Source organism: Pagrus pagrus (assembly GCF_965226575.1).
Source record: "Pagrus pagrus genome assembly, chromosome: 11".
Taxonomy (NCBI): Eukaryota; Metazoa; Chordata; class Actinopteri; order Spariformes; family Sparidae; genus Pagrus; species Pagrus pagrus.
The window spans coordinates 10,931,824-10,951,245 of record NC_140195.1 but is presented as its reverse complement, the minus strand read 5'-3'; the positions used below and the strand labels follow the sequence as shown (position 1 = coordinate 10,951,245).

General features: G+C 42.5%; 1 protein-coding gene across 2 annotated transcripts in view; it reads left to right on the top strand.

Annotated features, from left to right (window-relative positions):
- The window catches only part of LOC311264785 (cadherin-4-like), a 245,464-nt gene that overhangs the window by 209,560 nt on the left and 16,482 nt on the right, over positions 1-19,422 (top strand). For both annotated transcript variants that reach the window (XM_084365887.1, XM_084365886.1), the window contains 5 exons: positions 1,043-1,187; positions 4,185-4,357; positions 8,782-8,919; positions 13,208-13,393; positions 16,462-16,718. In XM_084365887.1, the coding sequence (XP_084222013.1) occupies positions 1,043-1,187; positions 4,185-4,357; positions 8,782-8,919; positions 13,208-13,393; positions 16,462-16,718 (899 nt within the window). The remainder of the gene's footprint in view (positions 1-1,042; positions 1,188-4,184; positions 4,358-8,781; positions 8,920-13,207; positions 13,394-16,461; positions 16,719-19,422) is intronic.

Genomic DNA, 19,422 nt, shown 5'->3' with positions numbered 1-19,422 from the left:
CTGTTCCTAAGTTTAACTAGTCTTTTTGTATAATTAATGCACTGACTCTACAGCACATAAGGGTATTTAGAGTGTCTCTAACCACAATCCATAAATATAAAATGTTGAATAAAACAAAATACAGACCCTGTTCTAGGTTCAAGATCTTGTTGCAAAGTTGTCTGAAATAAAGTTTCTGTTGAAACACTGTCCGTTGATGCCTTAGCTTTGATTGATGTCAAAGAATAAAATTCCAAACCTTTCACCTCATAATCAACAATATATCTCTCTCTATATCTTTCCGTTTGTTTAGGTTGAATTTTCTATTTTGCTTTTCTTGCAATGCTGCGCTTATGCTCTGTTTAGGTCTAGGCGCAAAAACCACTTGGTTAGGGTGAGGAAAGCATCACGGTTTGGCTACGATTACCTGTTTTGGTTGATACACTCACTCATGAAAAGGTCTCCAGGTGTCCTGAAAGATATCCAGTGGTGTGACTTGAGCCCCGGTCGCCCATTTGGCAGCCTTGATGGCTAATAATAAAGCCATCACCATCATACCCTCCACCTCCTGCTGTGACAGGCGGCTAATAAGCATATCATGCGGATGTATCATGTCATGTAAAAAGTCTAAAAGTGAGCTTGCCACTGCTCCTAAAATGTATTGATGTCAAATCAACGTAACAACTGAAGATGACTCAGCTGTGTGTATTCACATTTTTATCAGCTTAGTTCTTGTGTCATCTGGGGTTTAGCAGCTGGACAGTCAGATAACTTGTGGACAGAGATTTTAGGGAGTAAATCCCCTCCATCCTCAGTGAAAATTACACCTGATATAAATAGATAAATGTAGAAAATGTAGACCAATCATGGTGTCAGGTGGATAAGCCCTTGTTCATTCCATTACTTATTATTTTACCTCTAATGTTTGCCTCCATAATTTTCTCCGTAATACCAATTCAAACCCTCATCTCAGACTCGTCATTAAAGATTTATCAGTTCAATAACTCCTGCTCACATTATGGTTATAATCTAACTTCTTTTCTTGTGTTTTTGTGCCTCCTAGTTGCGAGCCCACGCTGTGGACATGAACGGAAACCAGGTTGAGAACCCCATTGATCTGTACATCTTCGTCATCGACATGAACGACAATAGACCCGAGTTCAAAAACCAGGTCTACAACGGCTCTGTGGATGAAGGCTCTAAACCAGGTGATGAAACATGAACGGAAGGGTGGATCAATGCAAGAAACAAGAAGTGAAGTGTGAAGCAGGAGCAATTACAGGAGTGTGTATTAAAAACGATTAAGAAATGTGAGGGGAGGTGAGCTGTTTGGATGTAGGTAGAAGGAGGAAGAGCAGCTAGTATATCAGGAGAGATTGGTGTCGTTAAAAGTATGACTACAACAGTGAATCTTTGACGCAACAGAGGATTTTCCATTCCCCCTTGATTTAGCGGACAGACGGAAAATCTGTCTCCTACAGTGGCGTTTCATTTAGCCGGCTGCAGCAATGGCCATAAACCAAAGAGGGTGCTCAGGCTGGAGAGGAGATTGAGGATTAAATGTACCACGCTGCAGCACCACTGGGTCATTTTATGTCTAACCCCAGAGCGGAAGAATCACAGAGATGAGCTCTCTGTGTGCATGCCTGTGTGTGAGTGTGAGCCTGATGAGGCAGAGTTTATTGCACAAGAGGTGATTTCAAGAGGTGTCCAGGTGCTCATTTAATTTCCTTTTCTTTCTTTCTTACTTTCTTTCTTATTCTCTGCTTTTTTATCTGGTGCTCCCCCCCTCCCCTCCAGCCTTGCCCCACACAGCAGACAAGTCTCTGTGGCATGCATGACATTCAGCTGAACAATAATCATAAAAAAAAGAGAGTTTGGGAATTTAGAGCTCCAGTGGTTTCAATGGAAGGCCAATTACAGACTTGAATTAGTTTGCAAATTAAAGAGTCATTATGGGGACCTAATCCTGTCAGGCACAGCTTAGGACGCCCGTACAAAGGGTCCACATTAAACCCCCTAAGAGTGCAGCTTAATGAAATTACCCCGGCGATGTGTGACACATTGTGATTCTTCATCTCCTCCTCTGTATCCCTCCATCTCTGGAAAAAATGAAGGGTGGAGGACTGATAGTCACTCCACTTGGAATCAAACCAAATACGGAGTCTGTCCTCTACTTCTCTCTTTTCCTCTCCCTCCCTCTCCGTTCCCATTTTTTTTCATTCTCGTCTCGCTGAGAGGCCTTTAGAGTGCTCCCTCTGGCCAAGTCATTGACAAATGTTGCTTTGAAATGTAATGAAGTTTGAAATGGGAGCTGCGGTTACAATTATCCTCGGACAGGGGCTGTCACTGGCATGATATCACTATCTCTGGCAATTAGAATCGGCTGCGAGAGAGGGAGCGCAAGAGGGAGAGAGATGGAGAGATTGGGTGACAGGCAGTGATCCCGCAGAGCTATATGAATGTGTGGAGGCAGCAAACAAGTGGTGCATTCATGGAGGGATAGTGGCTCATTCTCTGCATATGCAGTACTGTATGTCTGCGCCTACTTGTGCTTGCAGTCAAATAGTTGTATTTACAGAACAGGTTCCTAACAGTTAGATCAATGTAAGCAAGGGTCATCAAACATTTAGACAATTATTTGATTGACGCCTCTTTTCCACACAGTTTTGCTTTGGGTCTGTAACAATAAAGCGCAAGCACACACAAGGAAATGCATTTCCCTACAAATGGATAGAAACACCGCTGCTAACAGGAGAGACAAGCTAATTTTCTCTGTTTTTACATGCGCACGAAGCATTATCGAGACAGACACAGGATCAATAATGCACGTCGACAAATAAGTGAAGAGATTGGCCTGCTTGGTGTTTGCCAGTTTTGTGAAATATTTTGTTCAACTTCATATGAACCACTGATGTTATGCATGCACTGTATATGTTACAAAGCTAACATTCTGCCAATGTAAGCATATTCCAGATTAAGTCGCACAGTGCACACGATCTATCAGAAGTCTGCCTCAAACGTTAAAACTTTTCAACTTTTCATACTCAAATCTGAGGTCATGGAGGTTCCCTTAGGAATGAATGGACTTTAGGTGGACTTGCATGTAGACACACAGCTTTGTAGAAACGAGGCGTAAGGCTTAGCAATACCTGTCATCAAAATCTACTTGTAGGACGTGCAAGAGCTTAGCATTATATTTGCAGCCTGTTCAGTGTATCCAGTAAATGCAAAATGTGATGTTACGTATGGGGCCATTAAAACTGATCACTATTATACTGTATCTGCACGTTATACACTATAACTGTGCTTATATTTGTTGATTACAGAACAGGTCTCCAGTATTTCTCTGCTGGAATAAATCTTCAAAGATCAGTTAGCTTCATTGTTATTGTTCTGAAGCTGTTATGGAACATCTAAGTGGTTTATTAGCTATGTTTATGTGCACATGAACCAATATCAGGTGGGATTCTTTCCAATACTATATCTGTTATTAAACTCTCTTCTAGGATGTTCATTAAGCAGAGTTGTACATTGTGTGCAGAGCAGTTTGTAGCTTCTGCCTCTATTTGTTTAACTTTAAACTATCCAACAAGGGGCATAAAAGTACAAAATTATCACAGTCACACATTTATTTTGGGGAAACAATTATAGGTTTATAGAATATGAGTGAGGTTATATATGTTTTTGATAAACAGGAACCATTATTGAGTCAAGAGGCAACCACAGACACTGAATTTCCTGTCATTTTTTCAAAATCCTCTTGTGTCATTTTTTACTTTTTTGTCATATTTGTCTGTGACATGAAACATAATGATAACAACAGAAGAAATTAGTCATATCGTCAGGAAACAGATTTCATTTAGTAACACAATGCCATCTAAAGTAAGTTAACATTAGCTAACATTAGTGACCAATAGCCACTGGTCAGAACATATCAGGTTGCAGCAGCAAAACCTCTAAGGTTTATTGAATTAATAAGGGTGTGTTACAGTTTTTAAATTCAACTTTTCTTTTCTAAAAGAGGGATTGTGTTTGTTTATCTTTCAAAGTTATTTAATCTTGCTTCAACACAAACTAAGGCTTAAAGAAACCTGTTCATATTTAATTTAATGGATATTGTACTGGACTTACTTTTTATTTTTTGTCACAGCTTGCTTCTTGTAGTTGGACTCATACGTTGACAAATATTTTTCCTTCATCAGGAACACCTGTGATGCACGTGTCCGCATTCGATGCTGACGACAACACCACAGCTAACGGAATGGTGCGCTATCGAATCCTTTCCCAAACGCCGCACAGCCCCATCCCCAACATGTTCACCATCAACAGTGAGACTGGAGACATTGTGACTGTGGCACCTGGTCTTGATCGAGAGGTTGGTCTTCTATATCCCAAAGTATACACAAAGTGCAGTGATAAAGCCATGCAAAATGAACCAAAACAATCAGGACAAATAACGACTGTCTATTGATTTTTAAGTCTGTGAACACTTTAGTAGTGTCCACATAGTCTAAATGAACTATAGCTGCCATGTGATGCACCTTTATCTTTGTTTAGGGAGCACAGTTCCTAACAGCACTGTTTACTGTGATGACATGCTGTGATGCTCCTTACAAATGTTTTCTAGCCATTTGTCACCACACACACCAGCTCATCATTTTTTTCTTACAGTAAATTGCCTTCTTCTGCGGTCACCTTGTTTATAGAGCTATAAAAGTTGTGACAAGATCCAAATGTGTTTATTCTCACGACATGGATGTGCCAGTGACAACTCTGCAAAGAAATCTCCGAGACAGATCATCCTCCCAAACTGTCACCAGTGACAGACCTATTAACAACACATCACGCTACAGTGGGCTGCTCACGTTGTGTTGTGTGTGGGTGTGTGTCTGGGTCTGTGTCTGTGTGTTTGTGTTTGTCTGCGTGTATGTGTTTGTGTAGTAAAGATAAAGTGGAAATATCTGAGATAGAATGCCCTTGACACCTGTCAGACAAACACAAAAGCCCATATAATCACATCTACACTCGATAAAACACAGGCAATTGAGGGGAAAAAAAAGAAAGCTGAAGGGAGCAGTAGAACAAAAACAGAGCTGGGCAGACGGGGTATTACAATGAGTTGGGAGGAAGCGAGTGTGAATTTGGCAACGAAGTTTGGGTGATGGAGACAGAGAGGCAGGATGAGACATGACGGTGCCAGAGGGAGAGAGAGAGGGAGGTATGAGGGGATGGGGGAGTGAAAATGTCTCAGCTGAACCTCTGTTGCTTATTTTTACTCTGTTTTTTCTGCAAGGTGCTAATCCATCCAGTCACCCCTGATGTCGGATTAAACTTCTACCCCCACTACACACACACACACACACACACACACACACACAATTGTGTACACCACCTTACTGGTGGAAACTACCGACAAAATCCATCCCTAGCCATACCTACTATATATTTATCCAGGATAGTATCATTGGGAGCTCTTTCTCAGGAGCAACAAACTCATCATCACTGTGTTCGACACATTCACAGCTGGATGTGATGTCCAGTACAACCTCTATGTGATCAGTTGGCCACTGAGCAGATCCACTGCAGCTGATCTGGGTTATGGCCTAGCTCAAAGGCTCCGATGGTGATAAGGAACCCAGATAGCACACATACGTCTTGCAAACGTCGGCCAACCAAATAGAAGTTACGCTGGCAAGACATAGTGTGGAGTGTTTGCTAATTGGGAAGACGCTGGCGAGACGTCGGCATTTGGTTGACGTCTAGCCAACGTCTTCCCAATTAGCAAAAGCTCCCAATACTACGTCTTTCCAACGTAACTCACACCAACGTCTGCAAGACGTATGTGTGCTGTTGGCGAAGGGACGATCACTGCTTTTTCACTTTCACCAACAAAATGTAGACGTTTACATGTGGCATTAGCATGCGATCTATATTGGAATCAAATTAAGGAGAAATGCATTTTAACATGAGTAGTTTTGAAACAATTAATTCATTGGTCAATTGATGAACAAAAATATGTTAGGATTATCTGCTTTTCAATGTCTCTTGTAAAGTAATGTGTGATATATCATTGTAAATGTAATATGTTAGGGTTTTGGACAGTTGGTCCGACTCTCAAAGCTTCATTTTCGTCCACAGCAGACAGATGATTCAGTGAAAAAGCTCTGACTGTACACTACCTGCTCAACACCAAATGGCAAGACACCACTAGTTTAGCAACTAGATTAGCAGCTAGCTGGTGAACATGTTGGAGCATTTAGCATCTAGAGACAGATATTTCCCTCAAGAGTTGGTAGAGCTGAAAGAGAGTGGATGTTGGACTTCCAAATCCATTATAATGTTGCTCAGTAACTGCAGAGTGTGTAAATAATTAACTGTTTCCTAAAAAGTTCCAAATAATCAACTTAAAGGTTTCCTGTGGATGCATGTGAATGAGGACATACATGTATGTGTATGCAGGTGATGCCATTCACACGCCCACCAATGGTTTCACACTATTCCACTGATCAGCAGGTGGCAGTAAGACATGCTGCCAAGACATGCTGCAGTTCGCCAACAAAGGCAGGGAAGAAGAAGATTTCTAACAAGTAAACATGGAAACAATGCTGGATATAAAATACTTTTAAAAAATTGGCCTAGTATTATGAGGAAGGAATTGTACTGTAAGAGAGGTTTTTTCGTCAGTAACATAAATTTTGTCTAACGCCACAAGGCAGTTTTGAAAGGTAACGGTATGTCATTGTTACTTAATTCTGCTGCCCCCAAGTGGCCAAAAAAATAATTCAATTCAGTTGCAGGATTTAACACTTAAACTGTCAAAGAAAAATGTTTAAAATGTATTAGATTCACCTATAATTAAATGATTTTTCACTGTAGCCATAATGCCAAAGTCTAATTTAATGCAAATTTTTTTGTAATCAAAATGGATCAGTTGACACATTATGATTAGATGACAGGTTTAAATGCAATCCATGCAGTTTGGCCAAAAAATTCACCAAGTTGTGATGTCACCTAACTCGTAGTGCTATTATTAATTCCAGGTGCAAATGCAGAGCTCCATGGATACATGTCATTAACTAGATAACACATCAACATTGCATGTTAATACCAGGTGTCAGTGCATTTCATCTGGGTGGGGAAAGTGAGACTTCAACAGTTAAGCCCTTTAATCATCCTAACTAAATGTCTGACCCAAACCTGAAAGTTGGTCTTAACCTAAACCTAATTCTAACCTTTACCTCAAAACCAAGTCCTATCACTCAAACATCCTGTAAGAGAAGTCAGGGCCAGCCTAAATGTCCAGACACTTTCTGTAGCATACAAATCTATACTACTGTTTCTGTTATCTGAGAGCAAATAAGAAGTTTCAAATCTTGCAGAAAAAAGAGTCAGAGCTTGTGTACTGTACATAAACTTTAAGGGAAGATGCTACACAGCCCACTGTGGTGCTTTCCAGGTCCATTTATAGTCAGCACTTTAGCCCTTTGAAACTTTGAAAGTTTCTGCATCTTCCTTCTCTTCTTGGGCAGCGGTGTTGGAGGTGTTAGATTTACAAAAAAGAGAAAAAAAACACAGGCATCTATTTTTGGTAGTCGTCCTCCCTTGCGCCTCAGCTGCATCCCCTGCTGTCTTATCCTCTCCTCTGTTCTTTACTTTTGAAATGTCTTCTTCCTCTACTTTATAAACTCCCACACTGATTCTCTTCTAAAGGTTTCCACTGGTCTGCATCGGACTTTCAAGAGCTTGTTGACAGTAAAAGACCTCAGTCCTTTAGAGGAAGCTGGGCATGCATGCCGTGTTGTAGCAATGTTGAGAGGTTCAGAGGAGCTCTACATAATTACTCCCTTGTCTAATTACTGAGAGTGTTGTGTACACGCCGTACACTGGCTGATGGGACAGTGGGCAAGCACTGCCTCCAAACAAGATATGGAGAAAGAGAGGTGTATGTGTGTGCACGCTTATGTGTGCTTGTGTGTACATACGGGTGTTAATGAGCGTGTGTGTACAAGGTTGGAGTTCAGCATCTCGTCTAGCATCACGATGAGAGGAACTGAGAGGAGCTGTCTAATCCTCCCGATGTGGCGTCCTGGCCTAATTGGGATATTTACTCAGTAATTAGCAGGTGAGAGAGACAGTGGGAATGTAATTGGGAATCTCAGTGACTAGACTCACTATCCAGACAGTCGGCTCCGGGGCTCCATCCTTCCTGCAGCCCATTAACTGCACCCTGGGACTGAAGAGGAGACAGAGGATGCCAGCGAAGAGAGGGAGGGTGGGAAAAGAGCTGCACGAATAGAAGCACACAAATGCACCCAAAGGCACCCAATACAAAAAATACCAATAAGAGTACCATATTTCAGCTCTCAGTGAAGTGATAATGTGTCACTTCAAAAGATGAAATGGCATTTATCATTCCCTCATATTATTGCTCCATAGATAGTCGATTAATCTCTGTCAGTTGGATCATTGTCTTCACATCTGTCCGTCAGTGGAACTGAATAAGGGATTTCTTTGATGACATACCCATGGGGAGGCTTCACAGTACAGCCTTCAGATGGTGTGAAGTCTGAATACGTTCCGCTGAGAAGGTTTCAACTCATTCGAATGAAAGACTTCACCCTTGTGAATCTGTGTTTCAAATAACATTGTGGACAGCTACTATAGAACAGAACACAGATTTTTGGTCCTCTGGGAGTCACAGTCTGTGACTGTTGCTGTAGAGTGGAAGAAGAGAGAGAGCTCTTTGCAGATGAATAACTGCACAGTGTGTTATTTTTTTTCTTTCTCTTCCTTTTACAGAAAGTGTCCCAGTATACCATCATCGTGCAGGCCACGGACATGGAGGGCAACCTGAACTTTGGCCTTTCCAACACAGCCACTGCCATCATCACTGTCACGGACATCAACGACAACCCTCCCATGCTGACCTCTAGAACTGTGAGTTGGCTACAAATAAGGGAGTGGGGAAAGGGTAATTCGGAGGAGGAGAGGGTTTGGGTTTCAGTGAAGAGGGTGGAAATGATTGTGAGTGTGCTGGAGTAAAAGACAGAAAAGGCTAAAGAGCGAATAGCCAAAAGGAGAAAAGAAATTACTGTTACAGACAGGACAGTGAGGGAGGGTTATGAAGTGCAAAGGTTACTTGTAGAGGATGCAAACACACACACACAGAGACATACACACACAAGCGAAACCTAATTCATATCATCGACTTTCATCAGCAAAAGAAGTAGAGCCAATAAATTGTTAACGATTGTTGTCGTGATAGCCATATTTAGAAAGATGATTGCATTACAGAAGGTCATTATGGAGAACGAGGAAAAAATTAAAAGTCTGAAGTAATGTACTGTATGTAATATATCGGTGCGGTGCAATGCAGCAACATCATCGCTAAATGAGTAAGTGAAGCAGAATATTTAGTGGTGTTAAAAAGTTTACTTCCGTTTATTCCACTCTCGCTGAACTTCATCTTAACCCCCAGTCGTTTCTCTCAGCGCTGCTATGTTTAGATGTGCGAGTGGAACAGCTGAGGTGGCAGCAGTATTTCTCACTGACAGCTGGAAAGTGGAAACAAATTCAGAGCTATTATTCGCAAGGTTTTTAAATAAAATTCTCAGGAGTCAAATTTTTATTTGAAGTGGCAGAGACATGCATATGTTTGGAGAAGTAAAGATGGTCAAAAGTGGAGTCAGCGTGTCTGCATTCTAATTTCATGTTATGATGAAAAATCTTTCTAGGTGTCGGTTTGGCTTCAGGTGTCAGAGTTATTCAGTATGTGTGCTTTCCTATCAGTAGTGATGAGAGCAACGGGCCTGTTGGGTAGATAAGGTGCTTAGCTCTGCAAGTGCATGGATAGAGGCCGAGGCGGTATCAGCAGTACAGTAGGCTCGGCTCTTTGAGGTGGTAGCAGAGGAGTTAGCATTAGCATTTGCCCTGGGGGCTATTAAGACCCTATGATGATGAGTTAGCGCTGGCGGTAAGCATGTGTCAGCCGTAGAGCTCATCAGAGAGCTGCTACATCACACGCAGTAGGAAATGTACAAAGAGAGGGCAGAGGAAAAAAGAAAAAATTACACACAAAGGAGATGGTGAGCAAAAAGAGAACAAAGAGGGAACAGGACTTGATGAGTGGATCACCATGTAGACTCCAGGACGAAAATTGAAGAGAGGGAAAAGTGATGAGAGAATGATTGGGAGAGGAGAAAGAATGAAAGATTATTTTGAAAGACTATTTTCTACAGCAGCAGTGATAAAGCATAGACATGCACTGCTGTAAATCACGGGCCTCTCCTGACTCGGCATCCCCCTCTGATTTAAGATTCTCTGCTGATGGCGGCGTATTGATGATAGTGGCCGGTAATAGATTCATATTCTCTCACTGTATTGCGCCGTGTTTAAGTGCATTTCCATCATCGCCACAGAGAGAAGTTAATACCATCATGGATATTGATGATAAACTTTAGTGGAGGTTTTGGAACCACGATGAGCAGAGCACTTTTACCAACTCCCTTCATAAATCACCCATTTTAGTGGTGGGATAACATAAAAGCCATTTTGTTGAGAATGCAGGCCATTATGCAAATATTTAGTGTTTGCAATAAACCCCATAGATCTTTCAACGTGTCCCAGAAATATAAAGTTTGGGGAATTTGTCTTTAATGTTGATGATTAATATTTCATCACGCCTATCAGAGGCTGGCCTATTTTTCAACGGGGTGTGCATGTGTACAAATGTGAAGGCTTTGGGTGCTTATTCAGTGCATACATGCTTTGCATTATTTCTGTGATGCAGATAGATGAGATTAAGTGTTTGTTTATACATACAGTACTGCAACAGCTGCTGTATCTTACATGGTATGGGGTGTTTTGTAGTTGTACATGCAAACCTACAATCATGCAATCAAGGGTATCTCTGCACAGGATTCACTGCAGTTCTTACTTTGGCCTCCTTCCTGTACTATCCACACAAAGTTCCTATGATGAAGTTCCCTGTCACTTCTCTCCTCCCAGTGCCTCCTTCAGTCTTCCCCCCGCTGCCAAGATAGTGACAGAAGGATGAGGGTGTGGGCAAGAGGTGTTTTGTCAAGTGCTGTGAGAAAGCCAACTGGATTCTGTGCCAATCACAATCAAAGAGCTCCCCCTCCTTCCCTTTAGTCCAGCACAGGGGGGCAGGGTACAGTATCACAGGAAGAAAACCTACCTGATCAGAGAAAATCTGACCCTCTGCTCAAAGACGACACGATCATACAACAATTCACTGTTGAAATGAACCCCACTGCAGTATGCTACCAGAACCAATTAGAGAAAGAATCAACACGATATTCAGCTAATAAGTCAATAAGGGAGAGAAAGAAAAAGAACAAAGTTTTTCCAAAAGAGATTGAAATGCTCTCTTTTTAAAATCACAAATGTTGAATCACAATCCATTCTTGACAATAACTTTCCACATATCAAAGCTGACCGTCCTAAAACAGTCTGAAAGAGATGGAAAAATCATTGAAGTGAATTTAATATATTGGGGAATTATAACAAACTCATGGTTCTAAGGAAAAAACTGGCTCTTCAAATTCTCATTTGAAAAATTGAATAAAATCTGAATGCTAGTCAGCTTTTCAATGCGCTTGCCTCCTTTTTTTGTTTGCTGAATAGAAATCAATACTTCAGTTTTTATGAAACGGAGCTGCTCAAGTATAGTTCAAGCCTGAACACTTCACTCGCATTTTAAAATAACAGATGACATTTAATTTTAGTCAAGGTCTTCAAGACTCATAGTTTCTTGTGCACTTAAAGTTGTTGTTTACAAAGTTATCCGTCAGAAAAATTAATTAGCTAAGTGATTGCACTGATGATGGAGAGTTTTATGTGAAGGGGAATCAAAAAAATTGTCAGACCAGGTAAGATTGCCAATGGGAAAAATAAATAAGACTATTATTACTTGAGCTCTGAATGCCTATAAGAGTGTGGTATTGATAATAAGAGCGGTGGTGGACCCTTTAAAGTCTTACATCAGATCTGGTTAACTCTTGCCCTCGGTTGTTACTGTGCACCGCGAAATAAGATGCTCAAGGGCCCTTAGGAGCTCAAGAGACATCTCTGAAGTTTTCTTTTATTGAATTGGCATTGGGGAGTCCCTGAACCAAACCACAGCAATAAACCACTCACACACACACACACACTTACGCACGCACACTCACAAACATACGACAGCCTGCCTACTTATCCAATGCAGGCAGTGCATCAGGACCACCCGGACTTGTCTGTTGTCTTAAGAATGTCATTGAGTCTCTGAACAGCTCTCCTGACGCAGCCCCCTAATCTGCCCGCTGCTGTCGGCTGTTTGCTGGGTGATGCGAGGGTTGCCAGGCAGGGTATTATGGTCTGTTGGAGTGTTTGGTCTGGGGCTTTGCTCTTTGATATCCTACACTCACATAAGCGGCTCAGTGGATCTTCCACGCCTGTTACCCACGGTGACTGTACGGTGCTACATGCCTGTTGCCTCCAGATGAGGTGAAGACACGCCAACATGCTCACCTTCTGACCCGACCCAGTTGGTTAAGAGTTGATGGGTTGTTTGTGGAGGTGGGATTGCGTTTTATTTTTTATTTATTTATTTTTTTTCTGGGTAATCGGTGCAGTTGTTGCTGTAGTTGGTTCGTCTTTGCGGGCTTTATCCCCTGAGCCTGTACAGCTTTGATCAATCCCCACCATAACAGACACATGACAGACAGCGGCTCACTCCTCATCAGGCTTATCAGGACAAAGCACATGTGTTTGTACAGCACAGGGACAAGTAAACGCCACTCATATGCGCTCAAACAGCTGTTTTAACCCACCCCACTGTTGGCTCGTTTCTGCTCATCCATTCTCTCCTCCTTTGTCACTCTGGCTTTCAGAGGAATGAAATATTATTGCTCATCAAGGATGGGCACTTGAAATGCAGAAAAAGCAGAAAACACTGAAACTGGAACAACGCCCCTGTGTGCATGTGCTTGCGTGTGTTTACTGCTTGTTTACTACTACTGTGGTAAAAGCAAGATCATTAAACTTGCTCTACCTGAAAACCTGAAAGGAGGACTGGCTCTATAAAGGAAAATGGAAAAGAGAGATAGGCACTCAGCGGCTTTTTGTAGAAATTGCCACACTCTAATGGCTCAATGAATCACAGTCAATATAAAGATGTTTTCAAGCAACAGATCACGAGGTAAACTTTTATTCTTCTTTTCTGCAGTTTTCCGGTGAGGTCCCAGAGAACCGGGTCGATGTTGTGGTGGCTAATCTGACGGTGATAGATGCTGATCAACCGCACTCCCCTAACTGGAACGCCGTCTACAGGATTATCAGCGGGGACCCCTCTGGGCACTTCACCATCCGCACTGACCCTGTCAGCAACGACGGCATGGTCACTGTGGTGAAGGTAAGATGCCAGAACGTGCTCAGCTTCTGGCCCTAAAGAGGTCAGAGTGCAAGAAACATCTCTCTTTCTGCGCCGCATGTTAAATCCCCTCTGGATTTACACACAAGCCATAATAATAATAGACTAGAGAGGTAAATGGGGACAGGCTGGGGTCTTTGCCTTTCACATGCCCCTTAATGTCCAAATGAGAGATTGTAGGCCACTGCGCCCTTCAGAAACAGCTCATACACTCACGCACAGACTTAAACACAATGGCTGGCGAGACCACTGTAGCAAATTAGGTATTGATTTCTCAATTACAAAGGCAACGGTTTTTATACACTCATAATGTCTAGCTGCTGTGCGTAAATGACAGCAACAACAAAGCCATGTCTTGTAACAACCTGCTGTTCAAGTGTTCAGACGGAGGTTGTCCAGAGGGTGACAACCCATTTGGCAAAACTACATGACAACAAAAAAAAATCTCTATGATATTTGACTGTGTGTGTGTGTCTGTGTGTGTGTGTGTGTTTCTTGTTGAGTGACCTTTAGCATCTGTATTCCTGTGTTCATCCATGAGTGACTCATTGCAAATGTGCGTATCATGTTGCATGTTTTTGTAGAAGTAGCTTGTTTATTTGCGTGACCCAGAGGACCCAGAGGACCCAGGGGTTCTCTCCTCGTGTATCTGACTCCTGTGAGTCGCATCTCACATCCCACAATAATGTTTAAAAAATAGCAATAACATCTCCCTGTAATTCCCACAGCAGCCTGAGCAATGAGCATTGGCATTTTGCTTCTCTTCATTATCTCTAGATGACTGCCTTTTATAATCCATTCCTCTCACTCCCTGATGTAAAATTCAGCAGGCAGCCGGGTAGCCGTAAGCCTCCATAGAGACCCATGGGAGGTTATCAGGAAATCATAAAATAAGAGACAGGACACCCCCTGGGAAGAAACAAGAAATAGACTGTCTCAACGAGTAAACAGAGCGACTTCAGCTCGCTTCGGTGAAGTCAAGAAGCCATAAGAAGGATACCTTGGTGTTCCTATTTTACCACATCGCATCACACCGACACCCAGGTATGGGGCAATCTCCCATGAGGGACCTGGGCTTCTTTGTAAACAAGGGCTGAGGTCTTAACCAGAACATGTCACACATTTACAACGCACTCTGGGGAGTTCATGAGACACATTCTCATTTTGCCGCACGGTAATGGAGCCAGTAGACAAACAAGCACGCATAAAAACACACAAACAGTGCCGCTTGGTTCGAATGAGTCATTAAGATATGTAAATCACGGCTTATGATAAATACGGAAGATGACAGGGGGAAATGGAGAGGAGGAGAGAAGTGAGGCGAAGACAGATTTTTGAGGATTGAGAGAGACCGCAGAGAGCATAGATCACAGAGATCAAGGGGAGGAGAGGGGGCAGAGGTGAGCTGAGGATGGGGTGGGAAGTCGAAGTGCGGCAGAACAAATTAAGTAAAAGGGAAAGAGTGGAACGAGTGAAGCGATACAGGGGAGATGTAGGATGCGATGGCTCTTGGGCAAAAGATGGAAGCCGTGTTATTGACCTCTCACCCCTCTGGCTTCCCTCAGGGTGTGTGTGTCTGAGCGCTTGTGTGTGTGCTTTACTTCGCCTACAGCTATACTCTAGACCTCCCTATCCTCTGAATACTACTGGCTGCAGATCAAAGAGCCTTGAGCATGGCTTGCCTGTAAATGGGTTCCCAGTGCACCTTGGGGTCACACACAAATACACAGCCATGTGCTCACATTAGCTCATATCGTACGTGCACGGCTATACACATGCGACCAACTAACACGCGCACAAACACATCCTCTCCGGTACCCTTGTCAACGAGCTGCCTGATTAAGAATGCTTTTTTATATCACGGCCGTGCTGCCACACTGTCCACTCATAACACTAAGGCAATGCAACATACAGATGTGCCCGAGATCATTAACATCAGCATCAAACAGCGCAGACACAAGCCTGTGTTGGTAATCACCATCCGTCTGTTTAGGAATGTGCCAGCAGTACCAACGAGCAGCTTATTTGTTCTCTTTTTTCATTTCCTCGCTTGTTGTTGTTGTCATTTGAACCTGATCGTGTAGTCTTCATTAGGAGAGCACAGAACTGTCACTCTGGTTTAGGCTCAGCCAGCACAACCCCCTGTAGATTACACATAAACACACACATACACACACACACACGCTCAAAAGGCAAAACCATGACAGCACCCTATGAATAGTCTGAGCCTTGATGCCTCTGCTCAGGATGTGTGTTTGTGTATGTATGTGTGTATGTGTGTGTGTGTGTGTGTGTGTGTGTGTGTGTGTGTGTGTGTGTGTGTGTGTGTTGGTTAGTTGTTTAGAGAGACTATGGCTCCAATTCATCAGGGGACCACTTGACACGACATCTGTTCATTTATCATGTCCTTTATCATCAACAGGGTCTAACGCTTACTCCCCAGCCACAGGCAGAAAGAGAAATGTTGACAGGGCTTTTAACACTATATGCAGCATATTTTTTATAGTACACTTCCAGTTCTTGAGTACTTGACATGGCATGCTCATAAAAAGTCATTACAATAATAATAATAATACTAATAGTGGTGATAATGACTTTATTTTCTATTTTCCTTGCCTGTAAATCAATAATAAAGACTGTAGGTTTTAAATAAAGACTGTATTTATTTTTTGGGTAAAGGAAGACTGAGACTTGAGGGTTGAACGAGACAAGACCAAGACCAGTACGAGTCTCACACTGCATGACACACTTAAAATAAAATGTAGAACCTGCAAACTATAGGCACTCCTAAAATGACATTTCTGAAAAATCCACATTTATAAAAAGCCATGCACAAAAGACAAATGAAAATTCCTCGTCATTCACCTTTTTCATTGACACACACACACTTTAATTTAGTTTTGAGACCAAGACCGATCTCGAGTACTACGGTGCTTCATTATCTACAAATTATTTTTGACTGCTTACCAGGTAAAAGACTGAAGGACCACAATTTTATGTTTGAACTTTCTCTTCTCACACGTTGTCATTAATGTCTTTCCTCCCTCCAGCCAGTAGACTTTGAGATGAACCGTGCCTTCATGCTGACGGTGGTGGTGTCCAACCAGGCCCATCTAGCCAGTGGCATCCAGTCCTCTCTCCAGTCCACAGCTGGGGTCACCATATCTGTCCAGGACGTCAACGAACCGCCATACTTCCCCACGAACCCAAAACACATCCGCTTTGAGGAAGGAGTCCCCGCTGGCACCAGCCTAACAACCTTCTCAGCCTCAGATCCTGATCGATTACAGATGCAGCAGACAATCAGGTACTCAGTGAATTTCAATAGAACAGACTACAGAATGGGAATCCTAATTGGGCTAATTCTGACATTTTAATAGCATGCCATTAGTTTAATTTTCTTTTGGTGCAAAATCATTTAGATCTGATTAGTTCCATTAAACAGGGTCTGTCTCTACTGTAGACCCAGCAAAGTATTGGCTGATTGACGCCTGGCTAGCTGTAGTAGAAGTATAAGCCTGGCAGAAATCCCTCCATATGCACTAACAGCAGGCTAAAAAGCCTCTTGGACAGGTTCCATGTCAGTAGTTAGGGGTCAAAGTTCAACAAGGGTACTATATTTTGGCATCCCCCATCTTTCAAAGTCTTACTGTGCTTTCGTTTATGAGCCAGAGGAGAACTCAGAGTAAGGAGGGGAAGGTTAATAGGGAGCAATAGCCTCGTGGGTAATCAGAAGTGTGTGCATTCTGTAGGTTGCATGAGCGCATACATGCACTTGTACACACACACACACACACACACACACACACACACACAAACAGCAAGAGTAAGGAATAACAGAAGAGGCGGAGGGAGGGGGGAGAATAAAGAGAACAGCTGGCTCGAGCCCAAACGTCTGACACAGCATTATGTCCACCTGCAGTGTTCTTTCTCTGTGCTAAGCCTCCCTGGGTTTTAAATGTAAACCAACCTTTAAATGACCAGCAGACCTTTCCTCAGTCCTGCTGTCAGTTTGACAGTCGCACCGACTGCAATGGCTCCTTCAAACTTGGAGGTAATTTATTAAGTACACTTTGCTATGAAAGAGAAAAACTTGTATATTAGGATCACATGCATTTCCAATCATGTAGTTTGTCCTCTTAGACGGTGGTTAAATGTACACTTACTCAGGTACTGTACTTGTACACTTCTACTTTACTACATCACAGAGACAAGGGTCTACCCTTACTTTGGATACTTTATGTATATTTTGCTGTTAATACGTACATACTTTTATTTGAGTGAAGGTGAATGCAGAACTTTCGGAGTCCTGTCAACAGTTTATCGTATTGTATCATAGGAAGTGGAGTATTTTCGTTTTTTTACCTTTACACAAAGCAACAATATGTACCTTTCTGGACATGTCTTTGTCCTGACAGACGTGTTTGTTAAACGAAAAAAAAAACCTTCTGATTTCATTCCTTTAGGGGTTATTGTGACTGATAATAATAACAATTGTGTAATATAATATCTTGAAACTGATATTTTATGTGATGGTTATGACAGGAAATATCATACCGTTGCAACCCTAGATGAGACTCAACGATCAACTATCTTTCTTTAAGAAATGACATATTGTCGGTTTAAGTAAAGAATCTGAATACATCTTCCACCACTGCTTATAGATTATAGTGAGTGTATTGGTGTAATTTACCTTTCAACCCTTAACACTCCAACAGCCCATTCCCTCCCATTTTCTCTGGGGAATAGATCTAAACAAATTTCCCGGTTAATTTCACAGCAAATGAGAGTAAATTGGGTGTACATTATAATTTAGGAAGACGCCAAAGTCACCAGCTGGGCTCTATCTCTCTCGCTGCCCTCTCTCTCTCTCTCTCTCTCTCTCTCTCATCTCCCTGTTGAATTCACTTTGACCTCTTTGGTTTCCTCCCAGGTTTTCCATGACCTGTGCAAGACTGCAGCACTTTACATCTTGGAATTAAGTTGGCCTTTAACAAGCACGCCGTGGTCCTGTCACGCTCTCCTTAACACACGCACACAACAAACTGAATCTCCTTCCCCTGCTCTCACCGCATGCACAAAGAAGCAGGGCTGTAGAGATCGCAAATCCACCACCTCATTCATTTGGCTCCATCTGGATAGGATCACTATCAATCCCCCTGCTTTACACCCGTTCCATAAAAGGTATCTACTCTAGACTGTTATGCAAGGACACTAATCACAGCTGTTCCTGCCGTCTTTTGAATCCTCATTATTCTGGAGGAAATTCATTCTTGCCCATCAGCTAAAACCATGCACAGCGTTTGAATCAGCCTATTAAACTTTCATTTTCAAAGTTTTTTTTCCCACACAACTGATCTCAGTGTGCATAACTCAAAACCTTATCAATCAAATAGTTACCTGCCATGTCTGTTTGCATGAGACCGCGGTTTGTGTTACATGTAATTTATGACGTGTCTTTGCATATGACAAAGAGCTGTATGTCTCAGTAAATGGATGGTGCAGATATATAAAGAGAACAGAGACATGGAGAAGATTTAGAGGTAGCCGTAAAAGTCAAAAGTAAGGTGAAAGAAGACCTTAGGGACAGCTGAGGGAGGCAGAGAGGAGCTGAGGACGGGGAGCTCTATCCGGGTCAAGGTTTGAACTTGACAGGTGCTTATCAAAGGAGGGACAGACTGACAGTGTCCTGTTGGGGATGCGAAGGAGGCGATGTGGACAGGAGCAGGGCGAGAGGGGGGCGGGGAAGGGGGAGTATGAGGGCTCATGCATCACTCGTCAAACACCTGACCAGTAAGGTCGAGCCATGGGACTGGAGACACTAGCATAAATGATTACCCAAACCGCCTTGGCTAAGCTTGAGACATGCATTTTTCATCCTCAGGGTCGGGGGTTTGAAAAATAAATGTCATACCTCTCCCCGCTGCTTGCTAAGATCACTAACCTGCCAAGCCTAATCATACATCCAGCTATGCTCGCACACCGACCAACTCCCAAATGAGAGAAACCTT